A 17,840-nucleotide genomic window follows, 5' to 3' on the forward strand; every position below is an offset into this window, starting at 1 on the left:
AAAACCTTGAGAAAGTGACAGAAGTTCCTGTTTCGTCTTTTTTTTTTTTTTTTTTTTTAATATATATGGGGGGGGGGGACGCGCGCGCGCGCGCACACACACACACACACACACACACACACACACACACACACTGGTCTTCCGGGTTTGCTATGAATCAGGCAGGTTCTTTCAGGTTCCGAGTGAAGACTGTTGCAAACCAATGTTACCACTTATTATCGTACTCTTCTACACACAAAGGTTTCAGGGGGAAAAAAAAAAAAACCAAACTTGTTGCAGAGCTGGGAGAAGCCCCTGGCCCCGCGCTCTCCGCTCCGGCTGCCTCACCGCCCCTTCCCCTTCCTCCTCGTCCCACCCGGCCCGGCGGAGACGAGGGCATCTCCCCTGCTAAGGTCACCGGCCCGAGCCATCCCCGCGGGTCGCCTCCTTCGGAAACAAGGTCACCGCCCAGTCCGGTCCCTCCGAGGAGGAGAGCGGTGTCCGGCCGAGCGCTGGCGCCCTTTGTAAAGCCGGGCGGCCGGCCTCGGCGCGGCATCCCGGCCGCCGCCTCACCTGCTTGCGATAGGGCGTCCTGCAGTTGCTGCTGCCCCCGGGGTTGCCGCTGCTGCTGGGGAAGATCATCGCGGCGGGCGCGGGCGGCGGGCGCGGGCGCGGGGCAGCCTCGCCGCGAGGGGGAGGGCGCAGGAGGGGCCGGCCGGGGCCGCGGCCGCTCTGGGAACTCCCTCTCGCCGCGCGGCGGCGGCCGGCGGGGGCTGCAGCTCGGGGCTGACTTCTCCTCCGCCCTCAACCTCCGGACTCGCCTAAAAGTGCGGCACGACGGCGGCGGCGGCGAGCGAGACTCGGGCAGCTCCGGCGGCCGCCGCCCTGCGTGCCATGGACGGGAGTTCGCGCGCGGAGCTGGCGGCGCCGCGGACTCTCCCGGCGGCAGCGGAGGAGCAGCGCCGCCGCGTCCCCACCTACCGCGGCCTCAACCACCGCCCCGAGAGCGCGCCGGCCGGGGGCGGGGAGGCGGCCGCGCACCGCCTCGCGCCGCGCCCAGGCCCACCCGCGCCTCCCCGCCCGCCCTCTGGGCGCGGCGCCCGCAGCCCCGCCGGCCGATCGGCCCCCGCAAGCTCCCTCCCGCCCTTGGGGCCGGAGCCGGGGCCGCGCGGCCAGGGGAGCCGCCGGCGCCCCCGCTCCGGTGCAATGGTTGGGTCTGGCTCCCCGCGTGCCGCACATTCCTTGGAGTAGCCACCCCCCTCCTCTTTTCTTTTTTTCCCCTCGGCTCTTTGCCTAAGCACCAGAGGCAGCTTTGCACCCCTGCTCGAAGCCCCTTTTAAGGGTATGGCTTCGGAGAGCACAATGACACCTGGGTAGGAACTGAACCAGTCCCGGGTCTCTCTTTCATCCTTCCAAACTACCACCCACCCCCGCCCCCGCCATCTCTCCAAAGGGTGCGGGCAGTCCCTCGTACTTCAACAAACCAGCCTTCCACCAAACCTCTGCAAATCCGCGCTTCCCCAATTCACAACGCTAAAATTTTAGCACGGGAAAACAGGTCTACACTCCCAACCCTCTTAACGCAAATACGCACGGTAAAGTTCTGCCAGAGTTTACAAGCTTACCTTCAAGATGACAATGTCAAATAGCAAAAATCACTTAAGGCCAATGGTTTGGTAAGCCTTCCTTTAAACTGGAATAGTGTAATCCTTCTATACGTTAATTACTAGATGCCACACAAACGTGCTCTGAGAGGGCACAGAAACTGTAAAAGAGGGACGGGGGTGGGGGGGAGTTTCGTTTGTTTCCCAGTTGAAATTATCTAACTCGTCTCAAGATGCCCCTTTTCTTGACCACTTTCACTTTGGTGTATCAAGCCTAGAACCTGTGCATTGCAGAAGGCTTCTACAGCAAGTCCTACAGGCAGAGCCCGCAGGCTCTGGACAGGCCACTGAAGTAGGCTTGCCATCTGTCACGATGGCCAGTTCAGCTGTATTACAGGGTAGTATCAGGGTGGTATTACAAAGTTCTTCCTGGCCGCTGATCTAACGCCTTGGAAGGGGCCATCTGCCATGAAAATGAAAAATCCTAACTCCTCTAAGAAGTAAAGGCACTCAACTTCTGGCTGCCATAAGGAAAACAAAGTGAGTCTACTAGCAAAGCTGTGGCTACTGAGCCCCACATTGTGTGTAGAGATACTACATTAAATAAATAAACTTAAAAAATTAAAAAAAACTGAGGCCAAAGGTTTTTTCAGCAGCAAAGAACTGAAAATATCTATCTTCAATAACCTGCTGGTGACTTAGCTACCTCTGTACTCCAAGATGCTCCCAATGCTCTCCAGCAGAAGTGATAACTCGCAAGTTTAACCCAATTTAAAACAACCATATACACAAAATACACATACACGTAGTCCCTAATTCTTTTCACTAAAAACAAAAAGCAGCAGCAGCAAAGGACCTTATTCTAGACACAGTACTAGGTACACCATAGACAAGTAAGAACTTGCTAGATAAAATTCACAGAAACATATCTGTCCTTTTAAAGTGCTTTAAAAAAACACAGCACAACTAACATTCAATTGCGTGTTAATATATATGCTAGAACTATTTCCTCCTACTCCATAGATTTATAATTGTCTCAGCCGCTGCTTTGCCGTCACCTGTAACTAGGACACTTTACTGCAAGTTATTAACCACAGGTATAAAATATAAGGTTTTAGGTAGAACTGTTCAGGTTATAGGTACCTTTTCCTGAGAACTTAATGCCCAGGACCCCAGCAGTTGAGGCAGGTCATCTATGGAAAAAATTCCATGTACAACCTCAGTTGTCATGATTGGTCTCTTAGGAAACCACAATCTAAACCACAAAGAACAGCATAGATTAATTTTTCTATGGCTCTGCTCTAAGGTATTTTTGATGTTGTGCTATTCTAGAATGCTAAGATTTGATTTGAAACCCTGCAGTAGTTTTACAGGGATAAGGCAAACTTTCAAGTGATAACAAACTTTAAATTAGAATACCAAAATATACTTAGAATATTTTATACTAAGTAATTAAAGAATACATTAGTATTCTTATTAAATATAAATAACATTAAAAGAACTCTATTTCTAAGAATAAAAAGGATATCTAAATATCAAAAATATATAGCATCTTATAATGATGAATGGCATACAAGGAGAGGCCATTTTTTAAAACGGTGTCTACCAGCCAGGGTTCAAAAGTTTCAGACTTAGGTAGGTACTCTTAACTAAGTAAGGCATTATAAAGAAAGGAGAAGATAGCCCCAAAGACTATAAAATGTAATGAAGTGATGCTTAAAGCCCAAATGATTCCAATGTAAAAGAAATAACAGATATATGAAACCATGTGTATATACATAATCAGTTATAGATATTTACAAGTGCTTAGTTGTAAATGATTACAGGGATAGATCCTAGTGAGATTCATCTGGAAAAGTTTATTGACCTTTGAAACAAATATGTTTTAAGACAGACAAATGAAGGAAACATTCCAGAGAAACTGCAAGTTATCATGGGAAGAACATTGGAATCTGTCCTGTAAATGCTCATTCTCCTGAAAGGGAAACTGAGACTTTGCTACAACACCCTCCACCTCCAGCTCAGCTGGTGGGTAAAGTTATGAGAATCTGACCCAGGAGCTGCCAATCCAGAGACAGGCCAGTGACCTATGACACGGCTTGGATTGAGAAAAAGGAGCAGAGCCAATCAGATTCTCACCCTTGGGAATTTGATTCAGAAAGCTCCAAGGGCTGAACTAGTGAGGAAAGGGGCAGAAACTGCAACAGCGCCAGGGGGTAGAATTGAGGCGACAAAAAGCCAAAGCCATATGTAAGCCAAGGTTATGAAGCAGCAGAAACTATGAGTAAACAGGAAGCTGACTGGCAGCAAGCAGAGTAAAGCAGATGCCAGGAGCGGGTGAGCACTTGGCTGTGAGATGATGAAGGGAGCAGCAGTCCCTGGAGCTGCTGTGGCTTCCAATAGCCAGCCCCTCCGTGTGTATACTTTAACCCCACCCCCCTTCTTCAGATGGCTTAAGTGAATCTGTATTTCACAATCCAAGGAAGAAAATTTAAACAGCCAGACAGATCTGGCTTCCCATTTCAGCTTCCCACTTACGAGCCACATGGCTTGGGACACGTTAGTTAACCTCTCTGAGTCCCAGACTCCGAACAGATTGTCTTAAGTATATATACATTATACCAACAAAAGGGCCAAACTCAATAAATGCCTGTTGTTCTTATTGTTTTTCTAGGTTTTATAGTGGTGGTTTGTAGATTTAAGTGGGTGTACTGTATAAATAACTGATGCTTAGCAAGTCTGGCTGACCATCAAAGAGCCAGAGCAAGGGTATATAGCTGGAAAGGACAACAAGTAAAAAGAGCTTTCTTATGACTGTGTATACCACAGACTTCACTTTTAGAGGTTAAAAAAAAAAGTGTGGCAAAGGTCTGTTTCAATAGCCGAGGTGCCCTGAAGTTTTTCTCCTACATTTGTTTTTGTCCCATTTCCTTTAAAGAAGTTATGTATTGGACCAGAACGATTTCTGTATGAATGGGGAGACTGTGAGCCAGCATCAGAGATCACACTCTGTAAGGCAGGAGGAGTCTGCAAATGAGGACAATAAGGATGGAGTCATCCATCAGCAGAGGCAGAAGCCTGCAATCTCATGGAAGACATAGGACCTGTGACTTCCAAGCATTTATATAACTAGAATTTGAGAATCTGAATTTAGGAGACATTTGTCCTAAGAAACAATCTGAAAATGTGACTTTCATTTATAAAGCTCTGACAACAACCCTATTAAGTGGGAAGGGTGATTAGGCTCCATTTACAGATGACAGGGGAAAAAGAGTAGGACTGACTGTCCTACCCATAGCTAGTAAGCAGCAAGCAAGTGTTAAAATCTAGATCTGGCTAGGGTTAAAAGACTTCATCCTGTGCTCCTTTAACTCTATAATGCTGTATCTCCACAAAGCCTTATAAGTAATGTTCCAGTTCCCAGGTGAGTACTTGTAACCCCTACAGCACCCGAACTGCTCTACACTAATAATGCAAGGCATTAAGTGGTAAGCATCAGCCAAGTGGTCTAGACAAGTATGTGCTATGGGAGTCCGCCAGAGAGAAAGATCAATACAGGATACATAACATGGGTGTGGGAAGCTCAGATGTATAAATGTTTTGTTTGAGGGACATTTAGAAAGAAGCACTATGCAGATGGTCTGAAAAACAGAACTTGAGATAGACAGCTTGTATGAGAGAAGATGCAGATTTGGGGCAATCGCTGCTGAAATCATTGCTAATCGATGAACTCCCTGAAGGGAGCAGATGACAAACGATCAAAAGGCTAGGGAACCCCCTCATTCCAACACGCACATTACTGAGCCCCACAGCAGAGAGGAGCCTTTGAATGAAATTACTACAAAGAAAGTATAGTGAAGAAGCTAAGCTTTGCAAGAAATAAAAAAATGGGGACAGAGAAGATGTCCAATGAGGTAAGAAAGAACACCTCTATCAACAAAAGAATAGATTTATAATAGATTCTATCCCTATATCACTGCTTAAAGCACTTCAGGCACCTTTTTTTATTTGGATCACATTAAAAACAGAAAGGAATTGAGGGAAAATTCACCCAACATTATTTCAAATTACAATCTTTAATGAATAAAATATAACCACATGGTATTGGTTAGCATAAGCAGTTCACACTAAAAAATTATTTACATTTGAGAGTCTCTAGGTTTAAAAGCTCAAAAGCCTCTGGCTCCCAGCAAAAGAGAAAAAAAAAAAAAAAAGAAAGAAAAAATATGAGGTCAGCAGATTCTTTAAATTTCTTTTCTTTCCTGGTACAAAATGGAGTTGATAAAGTACCCAATTTCTAAAGTAGCTGCAATATTTTCTATAATTTACTATTTTGCTTTTTAAAAACCTATGATTCTTATTCTAGATTTAAAGCCTCCCTAGACATACATAAAATCATATGTATATAAAAATGAAACCACTCTAATAAAATAAAACTATAGCTCTACAGCTATAATCCTAGAAGGTATACAGAACAACATAAACATAGCCTGATGAGTCTGACCACAAGCAATAACCTGACGATCCTTAAATCTGTTCTGGGGAACAAAACAGAGCAGTCCTTGCCCTACTACTGCTTCTCTGCATGGACTAATAAATAATACCTGTCATTTATTGAGTGACTACTATATTCCTGGCACTCTCTCAGCATGTCCTCTGCCCCATCTCTCTGTAACACACACGCAAACACACACACACACACACACACACACACACACACACACACACAGAATCATGAAGAAAGAATGATTACCCCACTTTACTGAAGAAAAAAAATGGAAGTACTGAAGCTTAGAGGTTTAAGTAACTTTCCCAAGGCCACAGATCAAATACGTAATGGAACTGAGGTTTGAACTCAGGTTTCTTTGACTCCAAAGTCCTCTGCCTCCAACAATACTAATGATGGTTATTAGCTAAGGATCAAGTGCAAACCCCATACGGGAAAACTTAAGAGCCCACACCTCAGCGTATATTGAGGCTTCTGCAATTACCATCTATGTGACCTTGTGCAAGTCACTTAAAAAAAGCTATGGAAAAGCATAAGAGACTCTTAAAAACTGAGAACAAACTGAGGGTTGAGGGGGGGTGGGAGGAGGAGGGTGGGTGATGGGTATTGAGGAGGGCAGCTTTTGGGATGAGCCCAACACCTTTTGGGTGTTGTATGGAAACCAACTTGACAATAAATTTCACATATTGAAAATAAATAAAAAAATAAATAAAAAAAATAAAAAAATAAAAAAGGCTATGGAGGGGCGCCTGGGTGGGCTCAGTCAGTTAAGTGTCTGACTCCTTATTTCGGCTCAGGTCATGATATCTGGGTTTGTGACTTCAAGCCCCGAGACCCGTGTTGGGCTCTGTGCTGACAGTGCAGAGCCCACGAGGAATTCTCTCTCTCTTCTCTCTCTGCCCTCCCCTGCACGTGCACGCTTTCTCTCTCTCGAAATGAATAAATAAACTTTAAAAAGAGGCTATGGAATAATGTTGAGTTTTCATTCAGTTAAATATGTAGGCAAGCTTTTCAGTATTAGAATATACAGTAAATGGTACAGACACATACTCTGACATAAACTAGCTCCTAAATCTCTTTTAACTGATGATTACTGGGGCACCTGGGTGGCTCAGTCGGTTAAGTGGCCGACTTCAGCTCAGGTCATGATCTCGTGGTCTGTGGGTTCGAGCCCCACATCGGGCTCTGTGCTGACAGCTCAGAGCCTGGAGCCTGCTTCAGATTCTGTGTCTCCCTCTCTCTCTGCCCCTCACCCCCAGTCTCTCTCTCAAAAACAAACATGAAAAAAATCAAACTGATGGTTACTAAGATGTAACTCCTCTCTTGAACCAGTTTTATTTTCTGGGATAGTTGGTAGGAAGGAGTTGGAAGAGATACAGGAAGAACTATCTTCCAGAAGCTAGGATGGTATTTAGGTGGAAGGCACTTCCGGAAACCTGCACTGGAACTGAAAACAAACTTTCCCTTGAAAAGTAGTGGGAGACAATATTAGTGATTAGTTTCATTGTGGGATTCATAGATGCTTCTAGGTCAGCTAAAATCCTCATCACCATTTAGGACCTTCCTCTCTATGGAGAAACATCCTGCAAATCTGAAGCAAATCGTACATTAAAAAACTTTTGGATATAATCTGTTCATAAATTAGTTACTGCCTTGCTCTTATAGAATAGTTTAAAAATTCAAAGCTTACTCATATTTCAGGAATAATGGTTCTCTGTGAGTTAGATTTCTTTCCAAAGTTTTTCTATAAAAATAGGTATATGTGTGGGGGGGGGGGGGGTGGCGCGCCTAGGTGGCTCAGTGGGTTAAGCATCTGACTTTGCCTCAGGTCATGATCTCAGGGTTTGTGAGCTGGGAGTCCTGCATTGGGCTGTCCCTCTCTCTCTGCCCCTCCCCCATGTGTGCACGTGCTCTCTCTCTCTCTCTCTCTCTTTCAAAAATAAACATTTAAAAGTTTCTTTAAAAAAACAGGTATATGGGTTCTTATTCTTTTCAAAAAAAAATACAATCTGGGACCCCTGTCCCAGGGGGTTATACAAATTAAAGGTTATACAAATTAAAAATTTGTATAGGTTTGAAGGTTATACAAATTAAAAACTAAGGATTTTTGTTTTATTTTGTACTACATTGAATTTGCATCAAATTCTATAACAAAATAAAGGAGAGTCAACTATTTGGAAAACCAGGACAAAGAGCTCTGTTCATTTACTGTGGATTACTGTTTTCCTAAATTACCTGGATGGATGCCTCAATCCTCTATATTCTTGCACTGTGGAAATGTAGAATTGGGGCTATTATTCTCCATTCTATAGCAAGCCTATAAGAAAACAAGTGTTTGTTTTCAGAATACTTCAATTCAATGAACTGTCCATGAATTATAGTAAAACATACAAATTATGAAGGATATTAGGTGATCTCTGAAGTTACAGTTTTCCTAAAGAGATGTAAGTTAACATAGTCATTTATTGTATGCCTGCAAACTATGGCCAAGGCAAAGCGCTGAGGCGAGGAAGGGAGAGGCTTCTGTGCTGTGGAAACAGCAATCACATCCACCTCTTGCTACTTGAGAAGAGACAGAAAGGACTTAGGGTATCAACAGAATTTGTAGAAGTAGGGCCAAAAAAAAATCTCTAAATAATGAAAAACAAAGTTTGAACCTGGAATGACCATATCCTTTCCATAAGTAAAAATCAACTGTTGAAATGACAACTTGGAGTACAGAGTGAACAACTGTACATGGGACAAACAAAATCCTTATGTAAGCTCAGATTCACAAAAGGTTATCCTAAGACTTCCCCAAATGTCTGGGGGACATAACCAATGTTCATCCAAAACCTGGGATCCATAGCGCAAATGAGGTTTTCAAGCCTTTAAAACACAGAAGAAAAAAACCCAATGAAACAATTTCCTTTCTCCTCTGTTGCTAAGATTACCATTAAACTATGTCTAGAGGATGAGAGGACAATTAATTATGTCCAAATGGAGATGCTGAAAAGCTTTTCATTCTCCACTGAATTATAAATGTAAAGGTTCAAATAAGAAAATAAAGAATTAGAAATGAATTTCTATTCAGTTGAATGTGTACGATGGCAAACTTTTCAACATTAGAGTATTTCGTTAAAAGTTCTGGAAGGGCTACATACAGAGCTTATAAAAATTCCCCACCCTAAGTGTCCTTAAGAATGACTAGTTCTGGGTTATCTAATACATGGGGCAAACTGATGACAAACCTGTCACAAATTGATACTCCCCAAGCGAAGAGAAGGCGAATGAGGAAATTCTGATGTTGTCAGGACAATATGACTGATCATGACATCAGCAATTCCTAATTCCAAGCTATAAAGAACACTCCCAGAATGCTGACAACATATTAAATGGATCCTCCCAGAACCACCCTCCTTTCAGCTTCCCACCTAATACTTGATCTCATGGCAAATACGATAATGTTTCAACTAAAGGATTATTAATTTTTAAAATCATGTTAGATTCTTCTAAGCTGGAGGAAGCAGATAACTTCTGAAGACATTTTGCAAATTCGTTTTATATATATATATATATATATATATATATATATATATACACACACATACACACACACACACACACACACAATTTATATAATATTTTATATATGTACAAATATATTTAACACTTAAAGAAAAAATGAATATATAAAAATGTTACAATTTACAAAATGCTTTATTGTATGTAACCATATTAAAATCTCAGGGAAGGAGGCAGGGCAGGCATTCTCTACTTTTTTTGAACAGGTGAGACAGCCTCAACTAGGTTAAACAACATGCCCTAGCTCATGAAGCCTGGAAATGTAGAATCTCAAGGTAGGAAAGGATTATTAAGGGTCAGTCCCTGTGCCTGGCATATAACAATCATTCAATAAATATTGCAATAATGGAAGGAATTCTACGGTCTCTTCTTGGACATCCTGACCAATAATAAACTCATTCCATCTACCCATATTTAGCCATATCTATTACAAAGTTCTATGTTTCATGGCCTCCAAATCTGAACCTATCCCAGGACAATGTCTTCTAAAGATGGTATAGTGTTTTTTCTCTGTGTTCCACACTTCCCTACCCATAAAAGTGAGGGCAGAGTCATCTTACTTTGAGCTTTAAAAGTCTTATAAGATGACTTAAAGAGTCTGTAAATTTCTGATGAGTTTCTTAACCCACTGTCCTGTATATAGTAGGTTTTGTTGGAGTCACGAATGGATGAGGCAAGTCAGCCTTCTTGTACACACACATACACAAGTAGCACAAATAATGATTTTCAACCATTTTTCAAAACCATGATTATCTGAAGTTAGAAAGAGCTGAATGTGAAAAAGGGAGTGATCAAATCTTTAAAAAAATTTTTTTAATGTTTACTTATTTGGAGGGGGTGGGGCAGAGACGGAGACACAGAATCTGAAGCAGGCTCCAGGCTCTGAGCTGTCAGCACAGAGACTGACACAGCACTGCAACTCATGAACCATGAAATCATGACCTGAGCCGAAGTCAGATTCTTAACCAACTAGCTAGCTACCCAGGTGCCCCTGGAGTGATCAAATCTTAAAGAATAAGTTTTATATGGGCACCTGGGTGGTGCAGTCAGTTAAGCATCCAATTCTTGATTTCGGCTCAGGTCATGATCTTACGGTTCATGGGACTGAGCCCCGTGTTGGGCTCTATGCTGATTGTGCTATGCCTGCTTGGGATTCTCTTTCTCCTCTCTCTCTCCCCATCACCCACTCTCTCTCTTTCTCTCTAAATAAACATTTTAAAAAAAGAATAAGCTTTACAAATTATGATTAAACACGATGAATTTTCATCCTAATTTTTAGATCACTTGGGATTATAAAAGGGGTTGTAATAAATGGTGCATTTTGCATTTGTGTGTGACTTATTAAGGAAATAGAAGTCCATAACCAAATGGTTTCTTTTGACCTAAACTGTTACTGTCAGAATAAATCTTCTTGCTTTACTTCTTGGGGAAGAGAAAGGTCCTACTCATCTCTCTCAGATCAGTGTCCTCGAAATATTTGGATATAAACAGTATAGCGTGCAATCTAAGATGCAACTGATTGTAAGATGCTTGATAATTACATGTCAACATTTGAAAAAAAATGGACAACAGTAATTATAAGACATCATAAATTATAAGATGGATCCTGACTTCAGAGACGTTGAAATGTGAAAAAGGCGAGTCTTAGACTCTGTAGAGATGGCATACAGGTACATGAACACAATGCATGCGCATGTTCTTTTTATTCATAGCCTAGACTGGAGAAATCTATTTTTTCAAACACTCATTTTTAACCTTCATAAGAACACAGAGCTACTAAGAGGTTACAAGTCAATGACGAACAGACTCCGTTCTTCCAAGGCGATCTGACAGTATGTCTTACAAGCGGTGAGCACAGTCTCCCAGTGTCAGAATGAGAAACTTTACCCTTATCTCACAAAGGCATCCATTACAAAAGAACAAACTCAACTGTCTGCTCCTCTCCTCAGCCATCTCCCTACAATCATTTCAAATTACGCCCACAGTGTTTTATACCATGCATTTATGTAATAAGAAAGGGTAAATGGAGATGAACCTCAATCTGTAGATATTTACCAGATTTCTCCATTCCACACTTCTTGCTATTGGTGGTGCTTTAGAGTTGTCAGTTGCAAACAGGACTTCAGACCATTCATCCTGGACTGTTACGTCTTTATCAGGTTTTACTCACACAGATGTATACAGAGACATACACACACATTCCCAAGATTAGGCATCAGTACAGTTTTGGCACACGGCATCAATTCGAACCTATGTGTCTTACAAACGGATTTCCATCTTTTTGCAGGACCTGGAGTGCCAGTTCTCAGTCTTCTTCGGGTTTCAGATCGGAAAAGTAATTTTTATGTGAATCAGGTAAGTCAATAACCTATAGTCTGGACCAACCTACAGTCTCCATAAGCTTGGGAACCACCTATGAATTTCACTTATCTGTAATGTTTCCCTTGTAGTAAGAGAAAACTGTAATTGATTTCACAATGAAAATCATCTTATAGGAATTATTAACACATCAAACTGCTAGTATATCCTAAGCCCCTAATTCGGGGCCTAGAACATATCAGGCATTCAAATATTGGTTCAATGAGTGTATGAATGAATCAATGAATGAATGAATAATGTCTTCAAATGCAGGTAAGTCCTATTCGAACAGACACTATAATTTCATAAAAGTCCAACCACCTTATATTTTTGAGACATGTTAATTCAATGACAAATTATAAATTCTAATTTATCAGCCAAACTTCTTAAGTATTAGAGAATATCATTCCAGAATCTGTAATTCATGATCTCTTCAGTGATTTGAAAATATATGCTATTTTAGGGCCTCTTTAAAGAAGTCTTAGAATTAACTTAAGCAATACTGAGAAGTATATCAGGTTACAAAATATTGCAACTCACTGAAGAAACTGATTTCCCCTGTTTCTACATCTCTCTGCCCCCTTTATTTAAAAACTCATAATTTAAGTTTTTGATGATTACCAAATTTTTTTAAAAATTTTATTTTAATGTCTATTTTTTAGAGAGAGAGAGAGACAGAGAGACAGAGAGAGACAAAGCACAAGTGGGGGAGGGGCAGAGAAAGAGGGAGACACAGAATCTGAAACAAGCTCCAGCTCTGAGCTGTCAGCACAGAGACTGACGTGGGGCTCGAACTGACAAACTATAAGATCATGACCTGAGCCAAAGTCGGACGCTTAACCGACTGAGCCACCCAGGCACCCCTGATTACCAGATTTTTTTTTAAAAGTAGGTGTACAGGCTCTTGTAATGGAATATCATGTGATTCTTTTCATCGTGTCACACAACAGTTTTAATAGTTCTATCAGTACCTAAGAATGGACAAATTGTTGATAATTGTTGAAGCTAATGTTTCTACTTTAAAGTAGGTTTGGGGGCGCCTGGGTGGCTCAGTCGGTTAAGCGGCCGACTTCGGCTCAGGTCATGATCTCGCAGTCCGGGAGTTTGAGCCCCACGTCGGGCTCTGTGCGGACAGCTCAGAGCCTGGAGCCTGTTTCATATTCTGTGCCTCCCTCTCTCTGACCCTCCCCCGTTCATGCTCTGTCTCTCTCTGTCTCAAAAATAAATAAACGTTAAAGTAGGTTTGAAAATTCCCATAACCAGAGTATTTTTGGGTGATATCAGTGTATTAAAAGCCTGTGAGGTTGATTTTCAGAGGATCCAGAAACCAAAGCAAATGGATTTTGGGAGCTCCAACACCCTACAAAGGACTTTTAAATAACTATTTTATCCACCCATTTTTACCCTTTCCTCCATGAATCTCTCCTAAAAAAGAAAAAAACATTCAAAAGTTGAGATGTGAGACTAAATCTAGATGGTACAAAGGTAATAGTGAATCTGTTAGAAAAATACTACAAATCCAAGTGATTAAACAGGTAAGATTCAGCCAGTTTCTACACTTGACAGTGAGAACCCATGATTTCTAAATTAGCAGCATTTCTTCGGTTCTTACTGACTCTTCTTTTTTTGTATCTTTTATTTATTAGTTTCCTCAAGCTAGAAATGCTGGGATGTCTTCTGTTTCTCCCCCTGACTGGTCCCTATTAATTCCAAATTGTTACATATATTACTTCCAAATATCTTCTTTATGACCCCTCTGGTCCTCTCTTTCTACTTCCTAAAATCTCCACATCCAATGCAAATTTCTGAACATCACTTATAAAGCACTCTACTTCCAACTCCTCTCTGCCTTTACCTCTCTTCCAATGACTGTTTGTGTTTTGGCTGCCCACGAACTCACTCTGTTCTGGTTCTGAGTTTTGCCAGGAAATAGCCTCTGTTTTTCCATCAGCCAAACCACATTCATCCCTCCCTGTTTACTCTGTTGAAATCACAGCTCATGGTTCCCCCTCTGAGTTTTTCCTACTCTCATTTATTTTCCAAGATCTCTCACTATATTTTCTAACGACCGTAGTAATGCCTGAATTAGGTCAACTTAGTGTCTTTACATTATAAACTCCTCAGCTGATGAAACTATGGCCAAGATGTGCCATGTCCTCTCCACTATTTACTATACTGAAAGGCATTTTCGGAGAGCTCAGCAAGTCCTTACTGACCTGGCTTCACCATAAGTCAGCTGTTCTCAGCGTCTTTTCTAGTCCAGCACACCTGAAGAATGCTATATATACTCCCATCAGTCACTGTGTCTTACTCTGCACAATTCAGAGTCAGAAATGATGAGGACACACACTCCCATCCTTATCTGAACAGCGTTGTTATAAAGAATGAAACAGAGAGTGGTTACAGGAACCCAGAAAAGATAACCATTTAACTTCAGCACTCGTGTGCTCATGTGCGTGCATTCGCTTACTCTCTCTCTTTATTCCCCTCACTCCCTCTCTGCCTCTCTACCTCCCCCGCTTTGTGTCTGTCTGTCTCTGTTTCTTTCTACATACACATGATATATAACAGATGTATCTATATACAAATATAACAATACATATAACAATTTATATAGAGATATATAAATATCAATATAATAGATACACCTATAACATACTATACATATAAAGTTTTGCTATGAAAAGAAAGAAGCCTTCCTATAAAGTGTATGAAAATTACAGCCTCTTGACCTAAGAAGGCTTAGAGATGACTGTTTTCTCAAGTGAGCTTATATTTATTAAAACCCAAAATGGTACCAAAATATGTTTTAGAATGATTAGAGCAGCTGGGAAGGACTTTCCCCTGATGACACAATTTTCCTTGAAACTCCAGTGGCTGATTCCTCTGACTTCCCACACGAAGAGGCACCTGCCTCTTCTTTGCTCCTCTTCAATGCAGAACAGCACAGCGCTCAAAATGCACTCCATCTCCATCTATCACCTATAGGTTGCCATTGCCACTTATAATATGGAGTAGTGGACAGGCATTCACTTTCAATAAAAATTACCACGTTCAAAAGATCATTCTACCACTTGCTAGTTTAGCAATCTTCATCTCAATCTAACTGTAAAAAGGGAGAAGGTAACAGTATCTCCTTTACAGTTTTGGGAAGAAGCAAGTAAGACACATCAGTTTGTTAAATTACAAAGACTAGTTATCATTTACTTACCTTCAGAGAATTTAGCACATAACTAAGAGCTTTTTGTAGGTGATACCACATCCTCTAAAACCCCAACCTCACAGATCCTTGAACTCCACTCCAGCCACACCTGCCTATCCACTTTGCCTCAAGGACTAATGTCATTGCATGGCATCAAGGTCTGAAATTACCATTCTTCCATCTATCCTGTACTCTTAATAGAAAAATAATAGTATTAGATAACACTGTTTGAGTGCACAATGTGCCAAACATTGTTATTAGTATTTTACAGGCATTGTTTCTTTACTGTCCATAACACCTGTATTTTTTAAATCCCAGATGTAGAAACTTCAGCTTCCTCTTCATTCTGTTTATGCTCCCATTCCTCTGCTTTATCATGTCACTCCTGTCACCAACAGCACCCCTTCCCCACACTTCACGTACTTCCAACCAATCTAGATCCCCAAATCAGGTATCCCAAGTTTGTTATTTCTAGTACCCAGTATCCAGTATCCACAGCCCTTTTAATCTTTCAGATGAACACTTTAACCATCAGATTTTTCTATTCCTTCTCCTGAGTTGCTAACAACTACAAATCATAACTACGCCTATAGGCTTCATTAATAATTCACTAGCATTCGTTTTACTCATTTCCAAGGGGCTCCCTACCCCTTCTCACAGAGAATTAATCCCAAACCTTTTCTTTCTTTCCCTCAAACTCTCAATCTCACTCTTCATTGCCAAATGATAAGGTAGAGATCATTTAACATTATTTGCGTAAACTTCCCTCGTTCCTTCTCCAGTGTGCGTGCGTGTGTGTGTGTGTGTGTGTGTGTGTGTGTCCTTGATTTCAAATGAATTTCCTTATTACCTGCTCTCCCCATCACCCTCACCTGTCTCTCCAACTCAATTTCTGTAATGGTTTGCCCTTTCTTTCTTTCTTTCTTTCTTTCTCTCTTTAATTTTTGGTGGGCTACTTAATGTTTATTTCACTATAAAAGTAATACATTAATATATTTTTCTTTTAGAAAGAAGAACAGTGCATGCAATAGCTTCTTTTCCCTGTAAAGTAACTTGCTTGTGCCTTCTTTACCTTAAAAAAAGAGAAATGCTTCCTTGGTTAAGCTGTTTTATTCCTTCTCTCCTTCATTGCCAGAGTTCTCTGAAGACTGTTCATCAGTGGATGTTTGTTTGTTTTCACTTCCCATTCTAGTTACGGACTACGGTAATTTGGCTCATGCCCCCCACTACTCACCCACCATCACCTCTTCATCCTCTTATCCAACGTGATTTAGTTCTGTCACCCATCTTCAAGGAATTCCAAGATGTCACCCCTTTTGGTCATCCTCCTTGGTCCTATCTGTTACCTTGCTCTAGATTTTTTTCCATATACAAGTTTACTCACAACTAGCGCTCCAGTAATCACCCTGGACAAAGGAGTCCACATCTAGAAATCCAATCTTAGCTTTTCTCTAGGGATCCAGACCCATGGTTCAGACTTCCTTGAGCCTCTATTTCCCCTAGTCAGCATTCACTGCTTTAATCTGGTGTCACTACTGAAATCAATATGCTCCCTCCTATGGCCACTTGTGCTGTACTTTGATTATATCTGTGTGTTTCGCTGGAAAGCAAGCTTGTCAAGAGCTAGGGGTCTATCTTAATGCCTTGCACACAGCTGCAACTCTATAAACAAAACTTATTTTAAATGTATTGACTTATGAATCTAGGAAAAAGTACCGTTTTCATAAAATTAAAGAGAACATTTTCTTCATATGTATGTAGCACTTTTTATTATTTATTTTGTTTTTGTTTTGTTTTCACACAGAAAACTTTCAGAATCTGAAAAGCACCTTTACCCTAAGGAGGGAAAATACTGAAATGCATTTGAGAATGCTGATTGTTTCCAAAATGCAGTGGGGATGGAAGCCCCATTAACTGACAACTTTGGATATTCATGCTCTAGGAAAAGATAGCTGAGCAACTAAATTTTAAAATGCTTTAACCCAACATTTAGTTGAAAACCTTTAAATAAAAAGAAAAATTACACATTTGGGTCTAATTATATTTGCTGTCCACTTATAAACTATCATTTAAATGGCAGAAACTAGCAACGATTTCATTTACAGAAGGAACTTCAAAACCATTCTTTCCTATTTAAAAAGAAAAAAAAGCAAGCAAAGGAGGGAAGAATTGAGAACTCCTTCCTGGTGTTTACTGTGGTACCCTGAGCAACCAAAAGTTAAAAGATGAGTAGCTATAGGTAGGCACGGGATTTTAAAAACTGTCATAAAAGGGATGGTTGTGTTAAGGCAATAGGGAATTGAAAATCTATCTATTCACAGACAATTAAGATTAAGATCTGAAGCTCCCAATTATCTCCATTTCAAACAGTTAGGCGTTTAGCTACCTAAATGGGGCAACACAGAAGTAAGGGAATTTAAAGTATCTTTTATAAATAAACAAACATTGAAAAAACACCGGCGGGGCGTGCGGGGGGTGCTGGGTGGCTCAGTTGGTTAAGCATCCAACTTTGGCCCAGGTCATGATCTCACCCACATTGGGCTCTATGCTGACAGCTCAGAGCCTGGAGCCTGCTTTGGATTGTGTCTCCCTCTCTCTACCCCTCCCCTACTTGAGCTCACGCTCT

General features: G+C 41.2%; 1 protein-coding gene across 12 annotated transcripts in view; it reads right to left on the reverse strand.

Annotated features, from left to right (window-relative positions):
- The window catches only part of RBMS1 (RNA binding motif single stranded interacting protein 1), a 214,967-nt gene that overhangs the window by 128,216 nt on the left and 68,911 nt on the right, over positions 1-17,840 (reverse strand). For 5 of the 12 annotated variants that reach the window (XM_042948934.1, XM_042948939.1, XM_042948937.1 and 2 more), the window contains exon 1: positions 553-699. The exons of 4 other annotated variants lie outside the window; for them this stretch is intronic. In XM_042948934.1, coding sequence (XP_042804868.1) covers positions 553-621 — 69 coding nt within the window. In that variant the 5' untranslated portion in view covers positions 622-699. Of the gene's footprint in view, positions 1-552; positions 700-8,325; positions 8,408-9,320; positions 9,391-17,840 lie in introns of those variants that run through there. 3 more of the 12 variants (XM_042948946.1, XM_042948947.1, XM_042948935.1) reach the window with 2 other exon arrangements.

Source organism: Panthera leo, chromosome C1, assembly GCF_018350215.1.
Source record: "Panthera leo isolate Ple1 chromosome C1, P.leo_Ple1_pat1.1, whole genome shotgun sequence".
In the NCBI taxonomy this organism is placed as follows: Eukaryota; Metazoa; Chordata; class Mammalia; order Carnivora; family Felidae; genus Panthera; species Panthera leo.